At 49.0% G+C, this 25660-nt stretch overlaps 1 protein-coding gene across 1 annotated transcript in view; it reads right to left on the bottom strand.

Annotated features, from left to right (window-relative positions):
- Window positions 1-25660, bottom strand: part of LOC140411470 (uncharacterized) — a 114562-nt gene that overhangs the window by 3568 nt on the left and 85334 nt on the right. Inside the window, exon 12 of the mRNA XM_072500567.1 lies at window positions 13636-13702. Coding sequence (XP_072356668.1) covers window positions 13636-13702 — 67 coding nt within the window. The remainder of the gene's footprint in view (window positions 1-13635; window positions 13703-25660) is intronic.

Raw genomic sequence — 25660 nt, 5'->3', positions numbered from 1 at the left:
CCAAGTTAAGTATAGGCCTGTTAGTTGTAGAAGTAGCTTAAACGTAGAATTTATGCATGAATAGTGATTACTGTGTATAATAAATGTGCTTTGATTTAAACCTTACTAATCGGTGTATTGGATTATTGATCATTACTCGGACTTGAACCTCGTGGCGGAATCATAAAGATACCTGGTGACTCAAAAGCAAAGGTAATAAAACAGAGCAATTGAACTAAGGCAAAGTTAGCAGCACTACTGTTTGACAATGTGGCACTCAGCAATGACAGAAGAAAGGCTGGTTAAGGTGATTGAAGAAGTGGTCATTACATTCGATTATAAGGAGCTTTTCAAAAGTGAGATGGGATTGTGGAGATCAGCAAAATGTGGAGCTGAGAAAGCTGAAAGCTTAGACAAGCAAATAATGAAATGAGACAGGAGTTATGATGGAAGAGCAGAGAGCACATCCTGGAATATAGGACTAGATAAAGTGGCCGAGGTAGGAAGACAGTGCAGCGCAAAAGTTTTGAATTTACTGCATTAGGAGTTAAGGACAAAGATGGTAAAGGATCAGGATTCTTGGGGCAGGGGGTGTGGCAGAGATTAGAATGAGTTTCAGTTCACGTTGAATGAACGTTAGATGGCTGGCATGAGATCACCGGAGTCATCAGGGTGCAAATCAGCAAGTCTTGAGTAAAGATTTCAGCAGTGATGGGAGAGAGATAAAGGTGGAGACAGCAAATACTGATAAGATGGGGAGGCAGTGGCTTAGTGGTATTGCCGCTGGGCTAGCAATCCAGAGACCCAGAGTCAAGCTCTGGGGACCAGGCTTTGAATCACAACATGGCAGATGATGAAATTTGCATTCAATAAACAAAATCTGCAATTAAAAGTCTAAAGATGACCATGAAATCATTGTTGATTGTCATAAAAACCAATCTAGTTCACTCATGTCCTTTAAATCTGCTGTCCTTTACCTGGTCTGATCTACATGTGCCTCCAGTCCCACAACAATGTGTTTGATTCTTAAATGCCCTCGGGGATGGGCAATAAATGCTGGCCCTGCCAGCAATGCCCACATCCCATGAATACATTTTTAAAAACAGTTTTGTGGTGGATAGGGCATAGAGTTAGAAATGCAAGTTTGGGTCAGAGCACTAATGATGTGCACAATCTGACTCAGACTGACTGCCAACAAGGGGACAAAATGTAAAATAGAGCGCAGACTTTGGTTGATGGTGTGACTCATGACAATACACTTGAGACTTCTAGGCACAACAAAGGTAAAGGCAAATATATACAGCCAAGGAGCAATGATGATCAGGGGCTGGATTCTCCAAAAATGAGACTATGTCCCCAAGTCGGCGTAAAAACGGTGGAGTTTTACTCCTGAAATTCCTGCAAAAAAAGTAAATGAATTCTGAGCCCTGCAGGAGGCTAGCAGGGACCTGGAGTGAATCTTGTAGCTTTTTCTGCAGATATGGGCCCCCGCACTTCCAGGTCAGAGGCCACGCATGCGCACGGCGGCGACAACTAGCGGCCGCACCGTGCTCCATGGCGGACTCGGACATCGTAGCCAGACCGAAGAAAGAGACTCCCCGATCGGCCGCGCGGCCGAGCCTTAATCCCCGCACATTTAATCCCGGCCGTCTGTGAGGCCCCCCTGGTCTCCGATCCGCCTGAGTCACCCTGATGACTCCGGTGATCTCATGCCAGCCATCTAACATTCCGACCTGAGTCCGCAGCCGCCACACGAGCATCCCGACTGGCAATTGGTGGTTAGTTCCACGCCGTCGGGAACTTGGTCGGTCGGGAGCAGAGGATTGTTGAGCGGGTCTCTAGCAATGGGCCCCCGGCGGCGCGGCGTACTCCACGGTGATGCTGATTTTCGGTGCCCGGAGAATCGTCGGACCGGCGCCGGTCCCGATTACGGTGTCAAACTGGATTCTCCGCCCCGGTGCCAGCTGCGATTATGGCGTTGGGCTGCGGAGAATCCAACCCCAGGTCTTGCTCCTGGGGTCCACAACCTAGACCCCTGCTCCCAGGGCTCCTGCTCCGCACTTTCACTTTATTAGCTGGCATTTGCACATTCCCATGGGATTGGCCCTGAGCCAGTCATGTGGACCCCCAAGTCCTGCCCGCTTCAAGGGCCATGCTACAACATCCCTCCCCATTTAACAAAATAAGCTATATACAATGGCTATGTACAAGGTTAAGAGACATAAGGGAAAAGAGTTGATCAGAGAGTTAGGGATCTTCAAATCCATTTGTGCTGGAATGGGGGTTACTGACGCTCCGCTTCTCAACTGGTCCACATGCTTCCACACAGTCCTGCCATTGACATTTACCACATATGATATTGATCCAGATTGGGACTCAATTCGTACAGCCAACCAGAGTGAACCCAAGGCGAAATTTTGAACTCGCTTAGGTCACCCGCCTGGAATGATGTGCCACCCTTTTGGGAAGTTTGTTAATTTTTCTGAAAGGCCTGGCATGCCTCCACCCTTCCTGCCAAATTTGGAAATATCAAGTCGAAATGAGTTCTTAGGTGATGGCTCATGAGCAATTCAGTCAGCGTGACCCCCGTGGTATCATGGGACATCCTGTTGTCGAACAACAGGAGGCTGCTGAGCCAATGGTGCAACGGCCGGTATGATTGCTGCTTCATGGCATTTTAAAAAGTCTGAAAGGCCCTCTCCGCCAACCTGTTGGATGTAGGGTGATATGGTGTTGTTCTGGTTTGCCGAATAGCGTTTGTCTGAACGAGGTGTTTGAAATCGTCTCCAGTAAAATGAGTGCCATTGTAGGACACAATGGCCTCTGGAAGTCCATGTATGGCAAATACCAAGCGTATGGCATCCACATTAATCGCAGTGTCGTAGTCCCTATCTCCTGTATATATAGTCATTTGGAATGAGCCTCCATTAAGACAAAGATCATCCTGCACAAGAATGGGCCTGCACAGTTAACATGCATGTGCACCCGGTCACTCCGAGGGCTGAGGATTGGCCGAAGAAGGTAACGATTGTTAACTCTGGCAGGGGATGCATTGTCGTGCTGGGGCACAAACCTTTATAGACATGTTCACCTGTTATGTTCAAAATAATCACCTGTACACAAGTTCCAATCTGCCTCAGTGCTCTTTCAGAATGGTGAGGGTTCGGCTGGGCTGGCTGCAGGGTGTGGGGGTGGGGGGGGGGGGCGGTGAGGATGGGCAGAAATTGGAGGTGAGCATGGGTCGGTGTTCCCTGCCCCTCTCTCTCCCTCTCAACCCCAACCCCCACCCCACCCCACCTGCACCTCGTTCCCACCTCTGCCACCCCAAGGGTTTGATGGAATGGACACATCACATGCAGGGATCACCCAGGTGGTCGGTGGAAAGAGCTACTGTGGGCAGAAGTCAGACATTATCGAACAATGCAGAGCTCCAAAGCACATCGCGGGGCGGGTTGTCATCATCTCCATCCCATGGACCTGACTTGCTGTTACTGCCAACCCAGGGCCCCCATCCAGCAGTGAGGCAGATAGGAATCATGGATGGGGTTGCATTGGGGGAGGAGCAGGGGTGGGATGGGATGTTCTTGCCGACGGCCAGACCCCCTTGTTGGTGAACGTGGAGGTTGTTTGAGTGTCCCGGGCCCGGTGGCTCTGGCGCACATGTTGTCCGACCTCCTGTGCCTGCCTGGGCCTCATGTCCTGGCCATCCTACAAATCTTCCTCTTCGGATGAGGCCTGATGTTCATCCCCCTCCTCCAGCACATCAGCCCTCTGCTGTGCGATGTTGTAGAAGATGCAGCAGGCCACTATGATGTAGGAGACCCTCCTAGTGGTATACTGGAGGGCCCCTTCAGAGCGGTCCAGGCATCACATCTTCAGGACGGCGATGCACCGCTGCATGGGCATCATTGTAGCGCGTCACACGTTGGTCAGTAGCCTCTTGATAGGCGTCATCAGCCACGACTGCAGTGGATAACCAGTCATCCAAGAGCCAAACCCTCACCCTGGGCTGTGCCTCGAAGATGTCGGGAACTGTTGAGTGTGCCAGGATGAAGGCGTCGTGCACACTGTCTGGGTATAGGACGCAGCTGTCCATGATGTGCATCTCATGGTCACACACCAGCTGCACGTTCATCAAGTGGTACCCCTTTCTGTTTGTGAAGGCCGGCCCGTCATGCCGCGGACATGGGGCATCCCGGCGATGGCGCCGAACCCTGCTGCCCAGGCATCCTGGTGGGCTCGGTGGACGTACCTGTGCACCGAGGTGTGCCAGATACCGGACTGGTTCCCACTCGGCGACTGGAAGGACCCTGTGGCGAAAACATTCAGGGAGACCTTCACCTTTACGGCCAGCAGCAATGGGTGTCCTCCCCCAAAGCCCCATGGTTGCAGCTCTGCCATGATCCTGCAGATATGGCGTACGGTCCTGTTGCTCAGCCGGAGTCTTCGATGGCATGCCCGGTCTGGCATGTCCCTGAATGACAGGCGCTGCCAGTACACACGAGGCCTGGTGCTGCGCGTCCTCCCGATCTCCTCCTTGGCATGTTGGGCAGCCGGCTCTCCATCCTGACCAGCTGGCTCCTGTTCCTCTGGGGTAGGCTCCTGTTCTGCAGGGTCCTCCCCGAGCAGCTCCTGCTCGTACAGTCTCAGTGCATCGGCCGGGGCTGCAGCGGTCAGGCAGAAGGCCTGGTTCAATTCTGCAGTCCATTGTCTGCAGGGGGTGAAAGGCAGACATGTTAGCCTGGTGCCCCCGGGCCCAACCAGGTCCAATGGGCTACATGGTGGCTCTGTCCTGCAATGCAGCCCCTGCTCCTGGATGTCCCCCTCGCTGGTGGGGAATACTGCAAAACACCGCCAAAGCAGTCCAGGCAATGGAACTGCAGTAGACCTGGGCAGCTAGTGATGAGCTGTGAATATATGCCTGGTGGAGCGTCCAAGATTGCACCCTCCGCCGCTCTTAACATGTCTGTCCCCCCTCCTCTCTCTGAGTGAAATGCAGCCAGACCCTCGGGCTGGCAACCGTCATTCTGTACACGCTCTCCAGCACCGATCAGGTGTTTCAGTTCCCCAGGCCATTTACAGCAACAGCAGGGAGATTGTTCTCAGCTCTCTGGCGCTCATCCAGAGATTTCAACATTGGCTGCGAGAAGGTCCTCATTGAGGGACCCTTGCACTTTAATGTCTGAATGGTGCCAGTTGCTCCTATGGTGGAAAAGTACCTCCAGTGCAGGCATGCTGTTCAGGCACCAGAGGTTAAAAAAGATCTAGTCTAAAACAAATTGCTGTCAGACAGAGCACCTGCTCTTTCTGGGAAGCACTTGAGTTGAAGAGAACCCCACTGTGAAAAAAGCAGTGAGTCAGTGGTCTTTCTAAGAAGCACTTCAGAACAAAGAAAAAAGCCTCTGAGATAAAACAAGATCTGCAGAAATGAGAATTCACATCTGAGTAAATGGACCGTGAAGTACCATAAAGACGAACAAACTTAAACCATCCTTTGAAAAAGCCTTCAGCTGTCAATCAAGAGGCTTGTAAAAGTCAATGGGCGGGATGGTGGTGCAGTGGTTAGCACTCCTGTCTCTCGCCGTCGAAGACCCAGAGTCAATCCCTTCCCTGCGTCACTCTCCGTATGGAGTTTGCACATTCTCCCTGTGTCTAGGTGGGTCTCACCCAAAGATGTGCAGGGTAGATGGTTTGGCAATGCTAAATTGCCCCTTAATTTAAAAAACTGTAACAGTCAATGGGGAGTGAAATGGAATGTAAACGAGCAAGTTCGGAATGGGACAGGGGAGTTGGTGGTGGCACTGGAGCAGGTGAATAAGGCATTTGAGAAGTTATATAAAACGTTATATAGGTCGGAGCCTCCAGAGGATGAGTAATACATGTGGTAGTACCAGGTATTGCGGTACCTGAGAGGTGGATGACCATTGGTTAGACCCAGGAGTCTACCATTGGCTGATGTACATAGCTCCGCCCTGAGAGGCGGAGTATAAGAACCGGTGCCGTCCCAGCAGCCTTCACTTCCTGTATCGAAGCTGCTGGGGAAGAGTTCTAGCAGATTAAAGCTTTCAGTTATGAATCACTTCGTCTTGAGAGTAATTGATTGTGCATCAATTTAATCTGCTACAACTTCAGTTGAAAGGATGGATCTCCGTATCAAACCGGAGTGCCTTCAGCTCAGCCCCCACGCGGACAATTCTGCTGCTATTTTCAAACATTGGCTGGCGTGCTTTAAGGGCTACCTCGACACGGCCGCCGACACCCCCACGGAAGGGCAAAAGATGCATCTCCTACGCTCACGGGTCAGCCCTGGGATCTACCCTCTGATCGAGGAGGCAGCGAATTATGCTGCCGCGATCGAGCTGCTAGAAGGACATTATCTCCGCCATGTGAACCAGGTCTACGCTCGTCACCTGCTGCCGACTAGGAGGCAAAGCCCCGAGGAAACTTTGGAAGAATTCTACCGGGCGCTGCTGGTGCTGGGCCGAAACTGTGGCTGCCCGCCAGTTTCGGGGAACGAGCACATGGAACTTTTGATAGGGATGCTTTCGTGGCAGGTATGACCTCCCCCGATATCTGCCGAAGGCTCCTAGAAATAGAACATAGAACATAGAACAATACAGCGCAGTACAGGCCCTTCGGCCCACGATGTTGCACCGAAACAAAAGCCATCTAACTTTGGCTCTCAGGGCGGAGCTATGTACATCAGTCAATGGACACTCTGGGACTTGCAGAGGCACAGGCCCTGACAGGGTCCATGGACGTTGCCTATAAAAACGCGCTGTCCTTTGCTCCCGATCGCGCGGCAGCCCCCTGGGCTGCGTGGCACCCCATAGCGGCAGCCCCTCAGATCTTCCCCCTGACCCCGCATGCCTGCGCGGCGAGATGGCCCGCGAACGCCGCCGGACATCGCTGTTTCTTCTGCGGGCAGGCGAATCATCCCCACCCGTGCTGCCCGGCCCTCACCGCCACCTGCAAACGGTGCGGCAAGAAGGGTCACTATGTGGGGGTCTGCCAGGCCCGTACCGTGGCCGCGGTCTCCAGCGACTATCGGCAACCCCCCTTTCAGGCCCCGACCGCCCAGCGCTCACCGCCACCCCCTATTCTAAGGCCACGTGCGACCCGCGGGCGTGGCCATTTTGCCCCCCGGACACCATGCTGGACGGGTGGGCGCTGCCATTTTGTCCCTCGCCGCCGCCATCTTCTTCATCCCCGGACACCATGTGCGACCCATGGGTGACGCCATGTTGGATGGGGCCCCAGGCCCCCAGAACAGCCGACTACATGCAGCCCGACCAGAACTCTCCATTACTTCAGCTGGCCTCGGTGACTCTGGACCAGAGTCGGCCCCGGACGCTTGCGAAAGCTACAATGACGATCTCCATCAACGGCCACGAGACGTCGTGCCTGATTGACTCTGGGAGCACGGAAAGCTTTGTTCACCCTGACACGGTAAGGCGCTGTTCTCGTGTCACCCATCCCGTAAATCAAAGGATCTCCCTGGCCTCCGGGTCACTCTCAGTGGAGATAGAGGGGTTCTGCCTAGCGAACCTCACTGTCCAAGGCAGGGAATTCCGCAAATTCCGCCTGTACGTCCTGCCGCACCTCTGCGCAGCCACCCTCCTTGGGCTGGATTTCCAGTGTCACCTACAAAGCCTGACCTTTAAATTTGGCGGCCCTATACCCCTCCTTACTGTCTGCGGCCTCGCGACCCTTAAGGTCGACCCGCCTTCCCTGTTTGCGAACCTCACCCCGGATTGCAAACTCGTCGCCATCAGGAGCAGACGGTACAGTGCACAGGACCGGACCTTTATCAGGTCGGAGGTCCAGAGGCTGCTGAGTGAAGGGGTCATCGAAGCGAGCAACAGTCCCTGGAGAGCTCAAGTAGTGGTGGTAAAGTCCGGGGATAAACATAGGATGGTCATTGACTACAGTCAGACCATCAACAGGTTTACGCAGCTGGATGCGTACTCTCTCCCCCGTATAGTCGACCTGGTGAAAGGATCGCGCAAAACAAGGTTTTCTCCACGGTGGATCTCAAGTCTGCCTACCACCAGCTACCCCTCCGTAATGGTGACTGCCAGTACACTGCCTTCGTAGCAGACGGGCGGCTCTATCACTTTTTAAGGGTTCCCTTAGGTGTCACGAATGGGGTCTCGGTCTTCCAACGAGAGATGGACCGAATGGTTGACCGGTACGGCTTACACGCAACGTTCCCGTATCTGGATAACGTCACCATCTGCGGCCATGACCAGCAGGACCACGACACCAACCTCCGCAAATTTCTCCAGACCGCGAAAATCCTTAACCTGACATACAATAAGGATAAATGCATGTTTAGTACCGACCGTCTAGCCATTCTAGGCTACGTAGTGTGAAGTGGAGTCATAGGCCCCGACCCTGAGCTCATGCGCCCCCTCATAGAGTTCCCCCTCCCTCACTGCCCCAACGCCCTAAAGCGCTGCCTCGGTTTCTTCAGCTGTTATGCACAGTGGGTCCACAATTACGCAGACAAAACCCGACCCCTGATCCAGTCCACAACCTTCCCCCTGTCGACGGAGGCCCGCCAGGCCTTCAGCTGCATCAAAGCAGACATTGCAAAAGCCACGATGCGCGCCATCAACGAGTCCCTCCCCTTCCAGGTCAAGAGCAATGCGTCCGACGTAGCTCTGGCGGCCACCCTCAACCAAGTGGGCAGGCCTGTGGCTTTCTTCTCCCGTACTCTCCATGCTTCCGAAATTCGCCACTCCTCGGTCGAAAAAGAGGCCCAGGCCATAGTAGAAGCTGTGCGATACTGGAGGCATTACCTGGCCAGCAGGAGATTCACTCTCCTCACGGACCAACGGTCGGTGGCCTTCATGTTCGATAATGCACAGCGGGGCAAGATTAAGAACGACAAATCTTGCGGTGGAGGATAGAACTCTCCACCTACAATTACGAGATCTTGTACCATCCGGGGAAGCTGAACGAGCCTCCTGATGCCCTGTCCGCGGCACTTGTGCCTCCGATCCCTCCACGAGGACCTCTGCCACCCGGGGGTCACTCGTTTTTTTCATTTTATCAAGACCCGCAACCTGCCCTACTCCATCGAGGAGGTCAGGACCGTCACCAGGGACTGCCAAATCTGCGCGGAGTGCAAACCACACTTCTACCGGCCAGAGAGGGCGCACCTGATAAAGGCTTCCCGTCCCTTTGTACGCCTCAGCATGGATTTCAAAGGCCCCCTCTCCTCCACTGACCGCAACACGTACTTCCTTAACGTGATTGACGAGTACTCCCGGTTCCCATTCGCCATCCCCCGCCCAGACATGACCACAACCACCGTCATCAAGGCCCTCCAGGGTATCTTTACACTGTTCGGTTTCCCCGCATACATTCACAGTGATAGGGGGTCCTCCTTTATGAGTGATGATCTGCGCCAATTCCTGCTCAGCAAGGGCATCGCCTCGAGCAGGATGACAAGTTACAACCCCCGGGGAAATGGGCAGGTAGAGAGGGAGAACGGAACGGTCTGGAAACCTTAAAAAGTGTCAGATTACAGGAGGGAGATAGAGAACCTAGTGGTGTGGGGTAATGAGATAAGTGTAAGGGAGATGCGCGTGGAAAGTTTTTTACACAGAGGGTGGTGGGTGCCAGGAACACTTTGCCAGAGGAGGTGGTAGAGGCAGGCACGATAGCATCATTTAAGATGCACCTAGACAGATATATGAACGGGCGGGGAACAGAGGGAAGTAGATCCTTGGAAAATAGAAGACAGGTTTAGATAAAGGATCTGGATCGGCGCAGGCTGGGAGGGCCGAAGGGCCTGTTCCTGTGCTATAATTTTCTTTGTTATTTGTTCATTGTATCTCTCCCTCAATGTCAGCAAAACTAAGGAGCTGGTCACTGACTTCAGGAAGTGAAGTATCGTACACACCCCTGACTGCATCAACAGGACTGAGATGGAGATGGTTGACAGCTTCAAATTCCTAGGTGTGCACAGGGGCTGGTTTAGCACAGGGCTAAATCGCTGGCTTTGAAAGCAGACCAAGGCAGGCTAGCAGCACGGTTCAATTCCCGTAACAGCCTCCCCGAACAGGTGCCGGAATGTGTCGACTGGTGGCTTTTCACAGTAACCTCATTTGAAGCCTACTTGTGACCATAAGCGATTTTCATTTCATTTCATCACCAAAAATCTGTCCTGCTCCACCCACTGCTCTATCCAACGCTACGACCAAGAAAGCACAACAGCCCCTATATTTCCTCAGCAAACGAAGAAACTTTGGAATGTCCACATTGAATCTTACTAAGTTTTACAGATGCACCATAGAAAGCATCCTATCTGGCAGCATCACAGCTTGGTATAGCAACTGCTCAGCCCAAAACCATAAGAAACTATAGAGAGTCGAGAACACGCCTAGTCCATCACTGGCTCAAACACATGGTTCCCTCCCATCCAGTGACTCTGTCTACACCTCCCGCTACCTTGGGAAAGTGGGCAGCATAATCAAAGACCCCTCCCACCTGGCTATTCTCTCTTTCAACCTCTTCCATCGGGCAGGAGATACAAAAATCTGAGAACACGCACGAACAGATTCAGAACAGCTTCTTCCCTACAGTTACCAGACTCATGAATGACCCTCTTATGGACTGAACTGATCTCTCCACCCAACTTTTCTACTGAGTAGCACCACTGTTTGCTTCACCTGATATCTATATCTATGTATTTAGTTTGTGTATTTATCGCATGTCCTATGTTTTTCATGTATGGAACGAATTGCCTGGACTTTTCACTGTACCTCGATACATGCGACAATGAATCTAAATCTAATCTAAAACTCTGGGTATTTTATGTTACGACTGAGACAGGGGTGCCCCATGTCCCGCCACCTGTTTGCGCTGGCGATACAGTCCTTGGCCATAGTTCTGAGATGCTCGGAGATATGGAGAGTGATAGTGGGGGGTGGGTGCATAGAGTGTCTCTGTATGTTGATGATCTCTTGCTGTATATTTCCAAACCGGGCTCTCAGTGGGGGATATAATGGGACTGCTTAGGAGGTTTGGGGCTTTTTCAGGAAATTTGCATACGAGTGAGTGTTTTGTGGTCTTTTCTCTGGGTTCAGGTATAGGTTTGGGGGGGCGGGTTGCAATTTTGGGTGGCAACTACCCATTTTAGGTACTTGGGAGTGCAAGTGGCTAGGGATTGCACCCGGCTCTGTAAGTTGAATTTTGCGAGCCTGGTGGGTAGGGTCAAGGCGGATTTATTGAGATGGGACAACTTTCCTCTTCCATTGGCAGGCCTGGTGTAGGCGGTTAAGATGAATATTTTGCTATTTCTATTTTTATTTCAGTGCCTACTGAAAATGTTTTTCATGGGAGTGGCATGGTTGATTTTGTCATTTGTGTGGGCAGGTAAGGTGGCAAGGATTAGGAGGACAGTGCTTCAGAGAGGGCGGCAGGCAGGGAGCATGGCCCTTCCAAACCTGATGTATTATTATTGGGGCGCGAACACGGAGAAGGTGTGGGTTTGGACCACGGAGCCGGAGGTTTTGTTGGTGAGGATGGAAGCAAGCTCTTGTAAGGTGTTGGGGTTGCGGGCGCTGGCAACAACGCTGTTCCCGTATGCCCCAGGGAAGTACTTGGCGAGTCCTGTGGTAGTGGCCATGTTGAAAATATGTAGGCTATTCAGGCATCATTTTAGATAGGGGAGGGGTCGAAGTTGATGCTGATTTGAGAAACCATGTGTTTGAGCCAGCGAGGATGGATGCTAGGTTTCTGGAATGGGAGTAGCAAGTGGTGAGGGAAATGAAAGACCTATTTGTAGAAGGATGGTTTGCAAGTTTTGAGGAGTTGGGGAAAAGGTTTGGGATCCCGTGGGGGGAGATTTTCACATATATGCAGCTGCAGGATTTTGCGAAAAAGGTCTCTCCGTCTTTTCTGGTGGCACTGCCCTCCTTGATGTTGGAGGGGTGCTGTCAGTGATAGGGCGAGAGGGAGAGGGTCATCTTGGCGATCTATGGGATGATTTTGGAGGAGGATATGGCATCTCTGAAGGGGTTAAGGCCAAGTGGGAGGAGTTGCTGGGGATAGCACTGGAGGAGGGGTTGTGGTGTGAGGTGCTGCAGAGGGTGAATGCTTCAATCTCATGTGTGAGGCTAGAGTTGATACTAGTAAAGGTAGTACATAGAGCGTACCTGATGAAGTCGAGGATGAGCTGGTTGTTTGAAGGCATGGAGGATACTTGTGAGCGGTGGGGAGGGGGGGGGGGGGGGTCCCAATCACGCGCATAATTTCTGCTCCTGCCCTAAGTTGAAGAAATTTTGGATGTCGTTCTTCAGCACCATGTCGCCGATCTTGCACGTGGATTTGGAGCCCAGTCCCCTGGGGGCCATATTTGTGGTGTCGGACTTGCCGGCGCTGCAGAGGGGAGCTGGGGCCAGATGTTTTAGCCTTCACCTCGCTGATCATTCGAAGACGGGTCCTGTTGGGGTGGATGTCAGTTGCTCCATCCTGTGCCTTGGTACGGCTGTGGAAGTAATAGAGTTTTTGTATCTGGAAAAGGTGAAATTTTCTTTGAGGGGGGACGAGTGAGGGGATTCCACAAGAGATGGGGTTTGTTTGTACTACATTTCAAGGAGTTGGTTACCGTCAGCTGTTAAGGGGGAGGAGAAATAGGATAGTTGGTTGAGGTTACTGGTGGGGGGGGGTTGTCTTGCTTTTTTTTTGATAGGTTGTGTTTAAAATGTTAAAATATCAAAAACTTGAACAAAAATATTTTCAAAAATGAAATATATTACAGAATCACAGAATTGTTATGATGCAGAAGGAGGCCATGTGGCTCATAATGTCTCTACCGGCTCTTCCAATGAGCATTGCGACTTAGTGCCATTCTCCTAATTTTTCCCTGTACCCCAGCATATTGTTTCTATCAAAGTAATCATCTAATGCCTTAAATGCCTCCACACACTTCCAGGCAGTGCATTAAGAATTTGAACCACTCATTGTGCGCCAAACTTTTCTCGCATCTGATTTGTGGTGATTTGCCTATGGGTTATATATCATAGTTGGATGGTGTGAGACCTCCAACCAGCAGGCGATGTACAGACACCCCATGCGGTCTCCAGAACCAGGTCATGTGACCTGGGACCCGGAAAACAGAGAGGCACATCCGGCCATCTTCAGAAGAACAAGGAGAGGGTAATAAGACATACATGTAATTGGTCAATGCTAGGTGTAAGTTCAAGAGGAGTAGCAAGACTCCATGATAGCATGCTCTGTATCAGATTGCCATCCTACCACAAGACACAATAAAAGGATCCTGGTTTGGACATCAAAGTGTTTGGTGAGTTAATTCATAAAGAACAAAGGACCAAACACAACATCATTTACTTTCCTTCTACAAATCACTACAGCTACTCAAGTAACATAGGCCAGAACTTTCCAGCCATTCACGTTGATGGGATCTACTTGTCCCACTGATGGCGCACCCCCTCCGCAGGTTTCCCACTGGCAAGGGATGAATTCAATGGGAAACCCCATTGACATCAGCGGACCGGGAGATCCTGACAGTGGCCAATGGTGGGCCAAATCCCGGCGCTGCAAAACCCGCCCATTATTTTTTGGAGTAAAATTTATCAAGGGACTGGTTCTATTATTGTTCAGGTTCATGATTAAACTCACCCTTTCTGGAAAATAATCGCTGATTCGGCTTTGAGACAGGCTTTGTAGTAGAAGTGTTCTGTGCAGTCTGAAAAAAAAGACATGGATGTTAATGTGAGGGTCAGAATGAGCCGGTGTGTTGCAAGAAACAGTCTTTGTTTATTCACTTTTGATGTTTTTTTTCCACATTTCTCTGTTCTCTGAACAGTAATTCGATAAGCATTAGTGCTCACTGGGAGCACATCTCAGAAATTACCAGCACACAGTCCAGGATTTCATGAAATCTCTTTACAATACTGTTACTTGCTGGAAACACAAGATTGTGGGATATTCTTTTTTCAAATATGTACTGTTTCTAAGGGGAGCCATCAGCAGACAACTTGTCTCCATGCCATTTTCTGTCCAGCTACCTGGGGTTTGAGAATGGCAAGTTTTACAAGGTTTATTGAGGAGCTGGAGGAAATTCATATTAGTAGAAAAATTGTTTTCGGGAAATTAAGGGATTGAAAGCGGATAAATCTCCAGGGCTTGATAATCTTCATCCCAAAATAGTTAAGGCCCTAGAAATAGTAGCTCCATTGGCTGGCATTTTACAAAATTCTTTGGACTCTGGAATGGTCCCAGAGATTGGAGAGTAGCTAATAGAACCCTGCTATTCAAAAAGGGGGGGGGGAGAGAGAAAACAGTAGACTGTAGACCAATGAACCTAACTTCAGTAGTAGGGAAGTTGCTAGAGGCCAATATTAAGGATTTCATAAAACAGCATTTGGAAATTGGGGCAGCACGGTAGCATAGTGGTTAGCACAATTGCTTCACAGCTCCAGGGTCCCAGGTTCGATTCCGGCTTGGGTCACTGTCTGTGCGGAGTCGGCACATCCTCCCCGTGTGTGCGTGGGTTTCCTCCGGGTGCTCCGGTTTCCTCCCACAGTCCAAAGATGTGCAGGGTAGGTGGATTGGCCATGATAAATTGCCCTTAGTGTCCAAAATTGCCCTTCGTGTTGGGTGGGGTTACTGGGTTATGGGGATAGGGTGGAGGTGTAGCCTTGGGTAGGGTGCTCTTTCCAAGAGCCGGTGCAGACTCGATGGGCCGAATGGCCTCCTTCTGCACTGTAAATTCTATGAAAATGAAATCAGTGGTCTAATCAGACAATGTCAACATGGATTTACGAAAGGGAAATCATGCTTGACAAATCTGTTCAAATTCTTGAGGATGTAACTAATAGAATTGACCAGGGAGATCAGGTGGATGTGGTTTATTTAGACTTGCAGAAGGTTTTCGACAAGTTCTCACATGGAAGATTACTATGTAAAGTTAAAGGGCGTGCGTGTAGTCGCCTGAGATGGACAGAAAGCTGGTTAGCAGACAGGAAGCAAAAAGTTGGAATAAATGGGTCTTTTTCTGATTGGCAGACCATGACTAGTGGGGTGCCGCAGGGATCTGCGCTCGGAGCCCACCTGTTCACATTATATATTAATGATTTGAATGAGGGAACTAAATGTAGTACTTCTGAATTTGCAGATGATATAAAGTTGGGTGGGTGGGTGAACTGTGAGGAGAATGCAGAGATGCTTCAGCGGGATTTGGATAGGCTGAGTGAGTAGGTATATGCATGGCACATGCAGTATAATATGGATAAATGTGCAGGTATCCAATTTGGTAGCAAAAATAGAAAGGCAGATTATTATTTGAATGGGTGTAAATTGAGAGAGGTGGATACTCAGCAAGACCTTGGTGTCCTCATGCATCAGGCTGAAAGTAAGCGTGTAGGTACAGCAGGCAGTACAAAAAGCAAATGGTACATTGGCCTTCATAGCGAGAGGATTAGAGTATAGGAATAGGGATGTTTGACTACAATTGTACAGGGCATTGGTGAGGCCACACCTGGAGTATTGTGTGCAGTTTTGGTGACCTTATCTGAGGAAGGATGTTCTTGCTATTGAGGGAGTGCAGTGAAAATTTACCAGGTTGATTCCTGGGATGGTGGGACTGTCATATGAGGAGAGATTAAGTCGGTTAGGATTATATTCATTGGAGTTTAGAAGAGTGAGGGGTTATCTCATAGAAACTTATAAAATTCTAACAGAATGAGACTAGAAGATTAAAATAGAAAGTTTTGGATAGTGGGGGAATCCAGAACCAGGGGTCATAGATTGAGAATAAGGGTTAAACCTTTAAGGACTGAGAGTGGTGAATCTGTGGAATTCACTACTACAAAACACTACTACAGGCGAAACAATTCTGTGGTTTAAAGAAGGAATTAGATAAAGCTCTTGGGGCTAAAGAGGTAAAGGGATATGGGGAGAAGGCGGGATAGAAACATACAGAGAAAATAGAAGCAGCAGGAGGCCATTTGACCCTTAGAGTCTGCTCCGCCATTCATTATTATCATGGCTGATCATCAAGTTCAATACCCTGATCCCGCCGCAAGGTCGGAGGTTTTCAGCGTATCATTTTTGATATAGGTTGAAAGGTGGTAGATTTAGAACTGAGTTGAGGAGGAACTACTTCTCGCAGTGGGTGGTGAATTTTTGGAATTTGCTGCCTCACAGTGTGGTGAATTCGGATTCATTGCATTGTTTCAAGAAGGAGATAGATATATTTCTGATAAAAAAAACGAGTTAAAAGGATATGAGCAACAGGTGGGGAGGTGGATTTGAGACCAGGAAGAGATCAGCCATGATCTGATCTGATTGAATGGCGGAGCAAGCTCTAAAGGCTGAATTGCCTCCTTCTGCTCTAATTCCTATGTTCCTATGAATGAGAGTTTCAGCAAAAGATTAGCTGAGGCAATAATGAAGTAAAGTTGAAGTGATGGTATTAGTGATGGGGCGAATATGTGTTGAAAACTCATCTCAGGGTCAATTTTAACATCAAGGTTGCTAATAGACTGTTTCTACATCAGATAGTTGCCAGGAGAGGGATTGGATTAAGTGGCTAAGGAAACAATAGCCTTGATTAATCTGAGGAAATCTTTGTTCATTGAGTACTGATGGATGAGAAGCCTGATCATGTGCATAGTGCAGAAGGATAAAGTGAGTTTGAGGTACAGTTGGCTGTTATCAGCATACATATGGAAACCAAAATTGTTTTTGGATGATGGCGCCACAATCACAGAGTGTACCATTTTGATGAGATTAGATATGTACCAGCTCTCCTTCACATGCCTTCCTGATCTAGTTATTCCTCAACTATGGAACTTTTTCCAATTTTGTTTATCTTTCTCCATGGTCTTCCAACCCTGGCCTCCCTTTGCCTATCCCCCGATCAGCTGGATGACCCCTTTCTGCACTGTAGGAATTCTATGATGATTATATACATGTGATGTACCATCAATTGACGACAGACGAGGAGTCGGGAGAAAAACTGTGGCTTTAATCAGCTTAAAGACACCTGCTGGCAGCCGGTCCCAGAATGTGGGCAGGGCTGGAGGTTGGCCACCTTTATACATGAGCCTGAGGGGAGGAGCCACAAGCGGAACCAGCAGGGACAAGCCCAGGCATGTAACAATACAACAGTGCAATACAATACAGTGGTTTACTACAATATGTTTATCACATGTAACATACAAATTAGGAGCAGCAGGAGGCCACTCGGCTTTTTGAACCTGCTCGGCCATTCAATAGGATCATGACTGATCTGATTTTAACCTCAACTCCCATTCCTACCTACCCTCAATAACTTTTAACCTCCTTGCTTATCAAGAATTTATATACTTTTGCCTTTAAAATAGTCAAAGATTCCAGCTCTGCCGCCTTTTGAGGAAGACTGTCTTAAATGTCCAGTCCCTTATTTTTACAGTGACCCCATAGTTCTGCCAGAAGAGGACCATCCTTTCCACATTGGCCCTGTCAAGTCTCCTGAGATAGTTTTCCACTCTTCTAAACTCGAGTGGATACAAGCCGAGCCTGTTTAACCTTTCCTCATAAGGTAACCTCATAAGGTTGGGCAGCATGGTAGCATAGTGGTAGCACAATTGCTTCACAGCTCCAGGGTCCCAGGTTCGATTCCCGGCTTGGGTCACTGTCTGTGCGGAGTCTGCACCTTCTCCGCGTGTGTGCGAGAGTTTCTTCCGGGTGCTCCAGTTTCATCCCACAGTCCAAAGATGTGCAGGTGAGGTGGATTAGCCATGCTAAATTGCCCTTAGTGTCCAAAATTGTCCTAGTGTTGGGTGGGGTTACTGGGTTATGGGGATAGGGTGGTGGTGTGGGCTTGGGTAGGGTGCTCTTCCCAAGAGCCGGTGCAGACTCCCTGGGCCGAATGGTCTCCTTCTGCACTGTAAATTCTATGATTCTATGATTCTACGATAACCCACAAATTCCAGGTATTAGTCTAGTCAACATTCTTTGTGCTACCTCCACTGCATTTACACCCTTCCTGAAGTAAATAAAGCAATACTGTGCACAGTACTCCAGATGTGGTCTCACCAATGCCCTGTATAAATGAAGCATATCCTCCCTACTTTTGTACTCAATTCCCATTGCAATGAATAATAACGTTCTATTAGCTTTGGTAATGAATTGCTAGACCTGCATAATAACCTTTTGCGGTTCATGTACTAGGATTCATGAACCCTCAGAACTCTGCATTCTCTTATCGTTTAGATAAATGCTCTTCTTTTTTTTTGCCAAAATAGACAATTTTACATTTTTCCCACATTATCCTCCATTTGCCAGATCTTTACCCACTGACTCAACCTATCTACATCCTTTTCTAGCCTCTTTATGTCCTCTTTACAACTTTCTTACCTACCTTTGTGTCCAGCAAATTTAGCAACCATACCTTTGGTTCCTTCATCATTTAAGGAGCGCACGGTAGCACAGTGGTTAGCACAATTGCTTCACAGCTCCTGGGTCCCAGGTTCGATTCCTGGCTTGGGTCACTGTCTGTATGGTGTTTGCACTTTATCTCCATGTCTGCGTGGGTTTCCTCCGGGTGCTCCGGTTTCCTCCCACAGTCCAAAAATGTGCAGGTTAGGTGAACTGGCTATGCTAAATAGCCCTCTGTGTCCAAAAAGGTTGGGTTGGGTGGAGTTACTGGGTTATGGGGATAGGGTGGGAGTGTGGGCTTAGGTAGGGTGCTCTTTCCAAGTGCAGATTCGATGGGCTAAATGGCCTCCTTCTGCACTGTAAATTCTATGATTCTATGGTCATAATCATTTATATAAATTGTAGAGCTGAGGCCTCAGCAAGAATCTCTGTGCCAAAGGAGTGAAAATACAAGGCTGACATGTCCTGAAAAATTAATACTAAATACAGAAACCTCAAAAGAAAGCAGTGAAAACCTTCACAATACTTTAGACTAAGCCCTCACCAAACTCTCAATAACTCTTACCAACTCAGCCAGTGTTATGTATTGTAAACCAATGCATCTCTGGCTAAAAAAACACTGATGTGGAGATGCCGGCGTTGGACTGGGGTGAGCACAGTACGAAGTCTTACAACACCAGGTTAAAGTCCAACAGGTTTGTTTCGATGTCACTAGCTTTCGGAGCGCTGCTCCTTCCTCAGGTGAATGAAGAGGTCTGTTCCAGAAACACATATATAGACAAATTCAAAGATGCCAAACAATGCTTGGAATGCGAGCATTAGCAGGTGATTAAATCTTTACAGATCCAGAGATGGGGTAACCCCAGGTTAAAGAGGTGTGAATTGTACCAAGCCAGGACAGTTGGTAAGATTTCGCAGGCCAGATGGTGGGGGATGAATGTAATGAATGTTACATTCATCCCCCACCATCTGGCCTGCGAAATCCTACCAACTGTCCTGGCTTGGTACAATTCACACCTCTTTAACCTGGGGTTACCCCATCTCTGGATCTGTAAAGATTTAATCACCTGCTAATGCTCGCATTCCAAGCATTGTTTGGCATCTTTGAATTTGTCTATATATGTGTTTCTGGAACAGACCTCTTCATTCACCTGAGGAAGGAGCAGCGCTCCGAAAGCTAGTGACATCGAAACAAACCTGTTGGACTTTAACCTGGTGTTGTAAGACTTTGTACTAAAAAAAACACTGAACATCCCTCAATACTTGCCAGGCTTGCTGGCGGTGGCTTCTCAGGTTGAAGGCAACAGCAGGGAGTGACTTGGTGCCAAGTCCATGGACTTGGGATGTCCATCTTGGGATAGGGGTGGCCGACTGCCATTACCACTGTAGTCCCCAATGCCCCACTCGTTCCCTAGTAATCATTTTACCCTAAATGTACTTGTAAAACAACTTAGGATTTTCCTTTATTTTACCTGCCAGTATCCATTCATGTCCCCTTTTTGCTCTCCTAATTTCGTTTTTGGCCTCGTGTCACTGTCTGTGTGAAGTTTGCACTTTCTCCCAGTGTCTGTTTGGGTTTCCTCCAGGTGCTCCCGTTTGCTCCCACAGTCCAAAGATGTGCAGGTTAGGTGGATTGATTGGCCCTTCACGTCCAAAAGGTTCGGTGGGATTACTGGGTTATGGGGATAGGGTGGAGGTGTAGGCTTAAGTAGGGTGCTCTTTCCAAGGTCCCAATAATCGTGCTATCCCCATAACCCCACCTATCCTTGAACTAAGGGGCAATTTAGCATGGCCAATCCATCTAACCTGCACATATTTTGGACTGTGGGAGGAAACCAGAGCACTTGGAAGAAACCCACGCAGACATGGGGAGAATGTACAAACTCCACACAGCCAGACACCCGAGGCTGGAATTGAAAACAGGGGTCCCTGGCTCTGTGAGGCAGCAAGGCTAACCACTGTGCCACCGTGACGCCACCAAATTCTTAATCAAATTAATCAAATTCTTAATGAAATTATTAATTCTTAATAAAAAAACATAATTCTGAATCGCCACTTCCACCTTTCTCCAGAACTCTTTGTCTGCCAAAAGTCCTGAATCCAACCTCCATCCGGCCTCTGCGATTGGCCCAAACATATTCTCACACCTAGATCTTGTGGAGCATGGTCCAAAGTCATTATTCCGCATATTCCGCTCCTTCCACCCCCATCAGCACTGCTTGGCTCACCACAAGAACGTCACTCCAGGAATATATGCTATACACACCCTCTCATAATTCCCCTTTTATGCAAGTCTAAATATTCTTCTTAGACCACTTTCCTTTCCCTCAATCTGAAACTCAAATTCAATGATATTATGATCACTGTTGCCCAGGGGCACCTTCCTGTGAGATCACAAATCTTAGCTCATTGGTCATTATAGCCTGCATTCTGATTGGTGCTGGGATGAGCTGTTCTAAGAAACTATCCCAAAAACATTTTATGAATTACCATTCAAGATCACCTTTGCCCATCTGATTTTTTCATTCTGTATATAGGTTAAAATGATCCATTATAATCACTTTACCCTTACGACAAGCCCCCACTGTTTCTTCTTTAACAAACCCCTCCTACCGTGTGGTTCCCACATGTGACTTCTGGGGCGAAATTCTCCGGTATTGGCGCGATGTCCGCCGACTGGCGCCAAAAGCGGCGCAAATCAGTCCGGCATCGCGCCACCCCAAAGGTGCGGAATCCTCCGCATCTTGGGGGGGGGCCCAGCCCCAACCTTGAGGGGCTAGGCCTGCGCCGGACTAATTTCTGCCCCGCCAGCTAGCGGAAAAGTCCTTTGTTGCCCCGCCAGCTGGCGCGGAAATGACATCTCCGAGCGGCGCATGCGCGGGAGCGTTAGCGGCCGCTCACGGCATTCCCGCGCATGCGCAGTGAAGGGAGTCTCTTCCGCCTCCGCCATGGTGGAGACCGTGGCGTAGGCGGAAGGAAAAGAGTGCTCCCACGGCACAGGCCCGCCCGCGGATCAGTGGGCCCCGATCGCGGGCTAGGCCACCGTGGGGGCACCCCCCGGGGCCAGATCGCCCCGCGCCCCCCCAGGACCCCGGAGCCCGCCCGCGCCGCCTTGTCCCGCCGGTTAGAGAGGTGGTTTAATCCATGCCAGTGGGACAGGCATCCTAGCAGCGGGACTTCGGCCCGTCCGGGCCAGAGAATTGCGGGGGGCCCCGCCAACCGGCGCAGCGCGATTCCCGCCCCCGACGAATCTCCGGTGCCGGACAATTCGGCAACCGGCGGGGGCGGGATTCACGCCAGCCCCCGGCGATTCTCCCACCCGGCGGGAGGTCGGAGAATCTCGCCTCTGGTCTTTATCATTCCTCATCTCTACTCAAATTGTTTCTATATCCTCATTTCCTGAACGAGAAGGGTCATCCCTCTCTATTGCGCTAATGCCGGTTTAATTAACAGTCTCCACATTTTCCCAGCTTCCTCTTATTCCTGAATACTCCTCAATATTCGGGTCCCAACCTGTGTGATTCTTGCAGCTATGTCTCTGTAACAGTTATTAGATTAGATTGGTTTCTCCCACTTTTCATTATCGGTTCACCTGTATTGTTTGAAATTTTTGTGAGGGCCACGAAGAATCCAGCACGTGTTTGTAGAATCGAAAGAAATAACTTTATTTACAATTACATAGAAACAGCAGCAGTACTCCACCACTGCTCTCTCCTCTAGCTGGTTCCACACTGGCCATCTGTATTTACGCAGGTGACTCTGCTAATGATTTCTCTGCCCTCCCCACCAGGGGAGCTCATACTCATTAAGGATTGTGGAGGGACCACACATGGGCTGTGAAGGCTCTCAATCCAATTACTGACACTGCTACAGGCATTTTCAAACATGAGAGAGAGAGAGGGGCAGGACATTCTGCTGGTAAGGTCTGGCCTGAGGTTCAACCTGAGGCTAGATTTAACAACTGCCTGCCTACCTTTCTGCTTGTCTGATGGACTCACCTCAACTGGACAGCTTGGAGTCCGTAATGACACATCCGTGAAGGCTGTTGGCCGCTTCCGTGTAACAATGACTGTTTCTAGTTCAAGTTTGGAAGGCCGTGTTAATGGCTGGTGTCTATGCACTGTTGCATATTGTTGTTTAATGTTTGCTCATATGCTTGTTATTGTATTGGTGCTGTTTTCTGTCTACTGTCTGGGCTGGTGTCTTCGCTCTGTTTCTGCCCGTATTTTATGTTTTGTTTTGATGCATGCTATCGATGCTGGTGGAAGTGGGGATATTCCCTCTCCTTCTTCCGTTATCCTGTATCAGCGAGACCTTTTCCGGTGAGTTGGGCTGCTCGGAGCGCACTTCACCGATGTGGGTCTCTGCAATCGGGGGCGAGGGAGACACTGCCTCGGCAGCTGGTGCCTTTGTTCCTTGTCTTTAGATATGCTCTGTGTGGTTTGGTTATGATGTGCTGGGTTTACAGCGGGCTGAATTATGCCCCTCTTGAGAGGGGTGGACTGTTCTTTCTCTCTCTCTCCTCTGCTGTGCTCCGTGTTGGAGTGGCCTATTCTGATGGGTTGGGCTGGTGTGCTTTTCCGCTGATGTAGGTCGGGGGGGCAGAAAGTGGTAAGTGTGTTCTGTTCTGGGGTGCCGTGTGTTTGGTGTCCTTGTTGTACTGATTTCTGTATTTTGATAATAATATTTGTTTTGTTATGTTTCCTTTGTAACATAAGCGGCTTCCTTGTGTTGCATTTGTCAAGGAAGATCGAGACGTGTAAATAACTTCAACTCATTTATTTACACGATGTACACTTTTATAACTTGAGTTCGACACTACTGCTAATCCTATTGTAGCTACCTAACTGACTAACCATCTGCTGTCTTCCACGTGGTGGGTGTGATAATGAATCAACCCTGTGCCTCTCCTCACTGACTGTCTCCACTGGCCGAAGGGGCTTGATCATGTGTGTGGTGTCCTTTATGTATGGGTTGGTGTAATGCCCCCCTGTGGTCGTGTCACCTCCTTGTGTATTGTGAATGTCCATTGGTCGCCTCCCATCTAACTTATCTATTGGTTGAGTGTGTGCGTATGATGTTTCTGGTGCTCCCTCTAGTGTCTGTCTAGCCTACATGTATTTACAGTGATGCACATCACCACAATATTATTAAACTAAAATACTTGCCAACAGTCCCCAGCCAATAGCAATCAGGCAGGATATAACAGAAAAGCTGTATGCATTTGGTAGAGAGCCTTAAGTTTTGTCCTTTTATCACTTTTGTCGCTTCCAGTCTTTGCTGTTAGATTTGTACTCTCTGTCCCTTACTGCCATGGTCTGTTTATCATTTTCCACATTAATACCTTCCTCTCTAGCCTTGTCTCCATAAGACCATAAGACAGAGGAGCAGAATTAGGCCACTCGGCCCATCGAGTCTGCTCCGCCATTCAATCATGGCTGATATTTTCTCATCCCCATTCTCCTGCCTTCCCCCCATAGCCCCTGATCCCCTTATTAATCGAGAACCTATCTATCTCTGTCTTAAAGACACTCAGTGATTTGGCCTCCACACCCTTATGCGGCAAAGAGTTCCACAGATTCACCACCCTCTGGCTGAAGAAATTCCTCCTCATCTCTGTTTTAAAGGATCATCCCTTTAGTCTGAGATGGTGTCCTCTGTTCTATTTTTTCCTACAAGTGGAAACATCCTCTCCACGTCCACTCTCTCCAGACCTCGCAGTAGCCTGTAAGTTTCAATAAGATCCCCCTCATCCTTCTAAACTCCAACGAATACAGACCCAGAGTTCTCAACCGTTCCTCATATGACAAGTTCTTCATTCCAGGGATCATCCTTATGAACCTCTAATGGACCCTTTCCAAGGCCAGCACACCCTTCCTTCGATGCAGGGCCAAAAACTGATCACAATACTCCAAATTGTGTCTAACCAGAGCCTCGTACAGCCTCAGACGTACATCCATGGTCTTGTATTCTAGCCCTCTTGACATGAATACTAACATTGCATTTGCCTTCTTAGCTGCCGACTGAACCTGCATGTTAACCTTAAGAGAATCATGAACAAGGAATCCCAAGTCCCTTTGTGCTTCTGATTTCCTAAGCATTTTCCCACTTAGAAAATAGTCTTTGCCTAAATTCCTCCTTCCAAAGTGCATAACCTCACACTTTTCCGTATTGTATTTCATTTGCCACTTCACTGCCCACTCTCCTAGCTTGTCCAAATCTTTCTGCAGCCCCCTTGCTTCCTCAATACCACCCGTCCCTCTACAGATCTTTGTATCATCTGCAAACTTAGCAACAATATCTTCAGTTCCTTCTTCCAGATCATTAATGTCTGTTGTGAAAAGTTGTGGTCCCAGCACAGACCCCTGAGACACACCACTAGTCACTGGCTGCCATCCTGAAAAAGACCCCTTTATCCCCACTCTCTGCCTTCTGCCAGTCAGCCAATCCTCTATCCATGCCAGAATCTTACCCTTAACACCATGGGCTCTTAACCTATTCAACAGTCTCCTATGCGGCACCTTGTCAAAGGCCTTCTGGAAATAAATAAATCACGTCCACTGGTTCTCCTTTGTCTAACTTCATTGTTACTTCCTCAAAGAACTCTAACAGACTTGTCAGGCATGACCTCCCTTTGACAAAGCCGCACTGACTCAGTCCTATTTTACTACGCACTTCCAAGTACTTTGCGATCTCATCTTTAATAACAGACTCTAAAATCTTACCAATGACATAAGTCAGGCTCACCGGCCTATAATTTCCCGTCTTCTGCCTCCCTCCCTTCTTAAACAGTGGTGCTACATTAACCACTTTCCAGTCCTCTGGGACCCTTCCTGCCTCAAGTGATTCCTGAAAGATCACCGCCAATGTCTCCACAATCTCCTCAGCTATCTCTTTTAGGACCCTGGGGTGTAGTCTATCCGGTCCAGGTGATTTATCCACCTTCAGACCTTTCAGTTTCCCCAGAAACTTCTCCTTAGTGATGGTCACTGCACTTACCTCTGCCCCCTGATTCTCCTGGAGCTCTGGCATCCCACTGATGTCTTCCACCGTGAAGACTGATGCAAAGTAACTATTCAGTTTGTCTGACATTTCTTTGTTTCCTATTTTTACTTTTCCAGTCATGTTTTCCAGTGATCTATTTTTGCCTCTCTCTTACCTTTTATATATTGAAAGTAACTTTTCCTGTCTTCTTTTAAATTACTAGCACTCATATTTAATCTTCTTTTATTGCTTTTTTGGTTGCTCGCTTTTAAATGACTCCCAATCCTCTGGCTTC

Source organism: Scyliorhinus torazame, chromosome 4, assembly GCF_047496885.1.
Source record: "Scyliorhinus torazame isolate Kashiwa2021f chromosome 4, sScyTor2.1, whole genome shotgun sequence".
Lineage (NCBI taxonomy): Eukaryota > Metazoa > Chordata > Chondrichthyes > Carcharhiniformes > Scyliorhinidae > Scyliorhinus > Scyliorhinus torazame.
This window is presented reverse-complemented; position numbering and strand designations above follow the sequence as displayed.